Genomic DNA, 5,515 nt, shown 5'->3' on the forward strand with positions numbered 1-5,515 from the left:
CCCCACCCAGGGAAAAGGGGAAAACCCCAAAAAAAAAAAAAAAAAAAAAAAAAAAAGATCGCCTCTCACTGTAAAGTGATGGAAGCCCCTAAATTGAAATAGTGGGTTTTTAACGATTGCAAATAAAAACCCACCATTTCAATTTAAGGGACTAAACCCCCATCAGATGTACAAGTGGCCTAAATGCCCTAGCTTAGTTCATGAAAAGTTGTCTAGTATCTCTCCCAACTACGTAGGTACTCCAGTAAAAGAAACTGCCATACAAATCCTGTTTTTCATATTACCTGGACCAACCTCGGTAACTACAAACATTTTATCTACACTTGAACTTGGAAACTCCTTATGTCAACAAGCCATGTGTCTCATCAACCTATTAACTAAGAACATGATCACCAGGTCCCATATCTAATTGGAAAGAGAGTAATGAAAGCTCCAAATCTGTGATATAGTTTTATTTTTGATTACATATATCCTTGTCAGGTAACCATATCTACAGGTCATGAATGTCACAGTCTTTACTTAAGGATTCCATCTGGTGTATATTTCATCAGTCAAAACAAGTAATTTCTCCTCATCCTCTTTCTCCTACAATAGACTAACAGAGAAACAAAGGCAAGCTTTTTTCTAGAAGGGACAATGAGGACATTTGTGCTGTATTAAGTGAAAATGGTAAACTTTCTACACAGTCCACGAACAGTTTTATGATCTCATAAAGTACTGCATTAAACACTTTTCTTTTTTGTGGTCCACAGTAAAATGTTGTCATCATGCTATTATTAAAAATATAGTGCATTAATTACGAGAAGGGTGACTTAAATTATCCTCTAGCTTTGATCTCTGTGTCTTGTAAGCTCCTTGGGGACAAACATATCTTGTTTCAACATTTCAAACCATGGAACAATAGGAAACTATTTCTCTATAGTCTAAACAAACCTGATTTATTAACAGCGATATAAGCACTTTGGATGAAAGATATTCTAGAAATTTTGTTCTATCAAAAAACATTATGTATAATAATATCATTTACATCTACCATTCAAACAACTGTGATAATTTGCTTAAAAAAAAATAGTGGTAGACAGTTTCAAACTATTTTCTTTGTCCAAGGATGGTAAGGTACTGTCTATAAGATGCATATATTCAGCACTTATGCACTATTAAAATCTATCCACATGTCCCTGGAAACCTAATTTGCCCAATATTTATTAGTTCAACAGAACTTGTGGTGCGAACAATGAATCAAAATTAAAGGATCATTAACATTTAGGTTTTACACAGGAACATCCTTTATGTAGTGAAGTCATCTAAGTATTTTTCTGAAATGGCAATGTGCAATAGCTTAGGAACATTTATAAAACTGTGAGAGACTTATCAATGGACAAAAGAAAAAAAGACCACATGCTGAGTGCATGCTTGATAGTCTGCACAATTTACTGCGAAGTGCTACTTGTACTAGGCATGCCACAGAGCCATTGGCTTGAAAGGTTAATGATTGCAGCAATCACAATTTCAATTTACAGTAAATGGGATGACAGGAAGCCAAATACAAAATGGAGAGGTCCCACTGTGATGGTAGCTGAGCAACAATTCATCAACAACAGTACAAGAACACTATGAAACTAGAGTGCTAGAGACAACCTTTTGAGCCAGGGGAGGCCTGAGACTTCCATTAAGTCTATTTTTCAAACGATAATGTTAAAGCTTTGAAATTTCTAAATTACTGAACACAGGCATTGGTTCCTCCCTACTGCTTATCCTTTTAATGGCTGTTAGCTTGTCTGAAGGCTCTTCTCTCACCCCCTCACATTTCTTTCTGTATTTCTCCTCTTGTCCTTAAAGTGTTGCCCTAATGGCTCTGGCCACTGCTAAAATAACCTTTTCCAGATGCACTAGATCAATGCTTTTTGTGTATTTTCCACTTCTCTCTCCCTAGACCTTAGCTGAGCCAATGCTCTGAGTGACTCTAAAGCAACCCAAGCAACTACACAAGTCTACACACCCACACACCTTTGACCTTTTGCTTCCCTTGCCTCAAATGATTGTTTCTGGGGCCCAAAAGGGCAATGATAATAAAAGAGTTTATCATCTTACTGTTGAATGTAATGTGCAAGCATACAAAAATCCAATTGATTAAAATATCCTTAAAGGCTTTCTTTTTGTTGTTGTCTAATTAAAAACCATGTAATTGATCAATCTCTTAAATGTCATGCACATTACAGAAACACTTGATTCAGAAAGATGACATCTTTCTCATATTAACTGAAGCAGCAAGCAGCCTAAAGATATACATAGTAATTAACTGGACATAATTATGTAGGATAAATCACTTTTTTCTGTCATGACTGTGCTTGCCAGGATAGACACAGAGAAAAAATGTTATCTAGTAAAAGTGTTGTGGAAAAAATACACTTTTCATGCACAGTAACACTTTTTGATGCACAAAGGCCATTTAATATTTCAATAGGAATACCAATTACTATTAATCAAACATGGATTTCAAAGCGATTTAAAGTTGTCACATCTATTATAAGAATAGTCATGTGTGTCCAGCGGTAGGTAGGAGTCTCAAATTCTTATAATCCTTCTGGCTTTGTGCTCATTATTATTAGCTATACAATGGTAGTACCTAGAGGCCAAGTGAGGTTAGGGAGTCCCACTGTAGTAGGTACTGTAGAAAGGGAAAATACTAAAAAGTTCCTTACACAAAATACTTATAATCTAAGGCTTGCTTACATAGGAAGGTGTTATTCATGAAACCAGTATAATGATACCAATACAGTTAAACTGGGTGTAGGGGTATATTTAGGAGGGTGCAGTAGTGCAGTTGCACTCCACTTTGGCTGTGCCCTACATGCATGGTGAGCTTTATGAGCTCACCAGCATATCAACTTGGGGGCTGGTCAGAGTCCCTACTTTTATGCACCTTTGGAGCCAAAGGGGTGAATGCCACTGCTGCTTGTTCTCTTCTTCATCCTCAACCTCTTGAATTCATCAGCAAGGGAAAAGAGAAGATAAGCATGGTGGTACTCACTCCCTGGTCTTTGCAGATGAATGAAAGCAGGGGCTGAGCACCACTGCCACTTGACCACTCAAAGGGAGGGGGAAAGTAAACGGCAGTGGTGTTCACCCCCTGGGCTCCAAATCAGGGTAAAAGCAGGGGCTCTGGCCAGACCTTGAACTGACCAGCTAATGAGTTCAGAGCTCTCTGACCTCGCTGGGATCCGGGATCACAGTAAAGGGTGTGAAGCCATCCCCCCTCCCATGACATGGCCACACCCCTATCACCACAATCCTGGATATGCCCCTTCCTGCGTGGATACATTTATTCTGGTTTAAGTAGCTATTTTTGGTTTACCTTCCCAAGTGACATAATTAAACTAAATAATATATCAGAATGAGAATATGCATGTTAGCTCGCTTAAGGATCACAAATGATTCACATATCTACTAATTAAGTCTTGTATTACTTCTCTGAGGTAGTTATAAATATCCTGATGGTTAAACTGAGGATGTTACAGAGAGGTAAAAAGGTTATATTACTTTCCAAAACCAAACTGCAAATCAACAGCAAAGTTAGGAGTACAATAAATACCAGAATTATGGTCTACTTATACCCCTTATTTCTCCACCATCAGCTTTATAACAGACTGCTTGTTATACTTTGCAGGAGCCCCAAGCTTTAAAGTCTGGATTCAAAACTTTTCCTAAACTTTGCACAGTTTGAAGATATTCCCATTCAGATTTTTGTTTCCATTCACTGTAAAGACATGCACACACATCATGTTTTATGCAAACCTGGATCAGAACCTCTTCAATGTTTTGATGCTTTTATGATCTGAGGTTTGGACCATATTTCTTTTTAAGTTTCTCTTTAAGCAACCATTTCTGCACATAGTGTTGGAGCATATATGTTAGCCATGAACCATAAATACACTCAGTGAATAGAACCTTCAAAGTTATGTGCACTTAAACTTCCCTTCCTGTTTACAGCACAGGAGTGGTTTATTTATTTTTCTAACTTGAACAAAGACATCATATCTTCCTACTTAAACCCATGAGCAACTTTCTTTCCATTCATTTTCAAATTACTACTGATTTTCTGTGAGCTGAACATTAATTAATCTCATGCTAAAATCTGAAAGAAAGTGCTTACGTTCTTGAAACCTCTGTAGAGGATCTGAAGTTCCTTCTTTGTGAATTTGCTTTGTGCTTCCAACTGTTCAAGAGCCTCAGGCCGATGCCGCACACTGGCCATTTCCATTTCATCTTCTACAGTGTCTGTGGAAAAAAGAGGGGAAAAAAGGTTAACTGAGAAATATTTTACATGGAAATACCTGTTCCTCATAGAAAAAAAATGAAACTCCATAGAAAATAGGATGTTGCAGAAGTGAAAAAGATAGTAAGTAAACTCATCAGAACAAGATCATGTCTGCTTCTGTGGCTAGACAGCAACTGAAGACCTAGTCCTGATTAGTGTTTGTGTATATTACCATAACATAAAATTAAACAAGTAACAGAAGTACATACAATGTGCTGCAAGGATGAGCCCTGTAAAGTTATCCATGACCTGCTGACTAGGTTTTTTTCTATAAAATTGAAAAACTCTCCATTAACAGAGTTCTTCAAAATAGCATTGCTTCAAAATAGCATTCTGCAAAATAGCATTGCTTCCAGAACCTAAATAAATTACACTGATGACTTGCTTATCAGTTAATAAATGCATAAGGGATCACAGCTTTGGGCTGGAGTATGCACGGTTGTCTTAATGTCAAAGTTTGGATTTGGGGAATTATGTAAAACTAAGAAAGGTAGTGGTTCACTTTCAAAGTAGGCCTTACTGCTGCATATATGATTAATGAACTCTTTAAAAGAAAATCTGGCTTTTTATGGATGGGAAGGCTAAACAACAGATGTGCAGACTGTGGGGACCAGATCTCCAGATAACTGAGTATTAACGTATGCGTAGGCCTTCAAGGCTCATAGTCAACTGTGAAATTACAAGGAGTGAAGAGAAGGTAACTGCTTGGTTAACTTATCTGATAGTTTTAAATCTGAATGATCAAGCATTACACTGAAAGGTCTTCACACCTCAAATGGCATGCTGAGAGTTTTGTCAGTTGCACGTGGTACCAGCAATACACATATGTGTATGTTTGTGTATACATATTGTAACAGGGAACCCTTACCCTGTTATAGCAAAGCGGCATGGCCCCTTAATGGAAGGGTTGTTGTGAACCACACAAACGAAGCTGGCAAGGCTGGGGTTAATAAACAGCCCTGCAGGTGGGTCAGCTGATAGGGCGCCTGACCAAAGGTGGGCAAGGCTTGAGTGGCATATAAGCCTGGGGCTCAGCCAAGCCAGGGAGTCTCACACTGCAAGCCAAGAAAGTGAGGAGCTTCTGACTAGGAAAACTGTAGTGGGAAACTGGGCTAAGGACTGACAGCAGAATACTGCCCCTTTGTGAAAGAATACAACACTGGGTAAGGGGAAGCCTTGCTGCAGGACAGTGGACTA

General features: G+C 38.3%; 1 protein-coding gene across 1 annotated transcript in view; it reads right to left on the reverse strand.

Annotated features, from left to right (window-relative positions):
- KCNIP4 (potassium voltage-gated channel interacting protein 4) overlaps positions 1-5,515 on the reverse strand; it is a 302,259-nt gene that overhangs the window by 107,748 nt on the left and 188,996 nt on the right. The window contains exon 2 of the mRNA XM_019526522.1: positions 4,154-4,278. Within this exon, the coding sequence (XP_019382067.1) occupies positions 4,154-4,278 (125 nt within the window). The remainder of the gene's footprint in view (positions 1-4,153; positions 4,279-5,515) is intronic.

This window comes from Gavialis gangeticus, unplaced genomic scaffold (genome assembly GCF_001723915.1).
Source record: "Gavialis gangeticus isolate Ggan-Ray unplaced genomic scaffold, GavGan_comp1, whole genome shotgun sequence".
Taxonomy (NCBI): domain Eukaryota; kingdom Metazoa; phylum Chordata; order Crocodylia; family Gavialidae; genus Gavialis; species Gavialis gangeticus.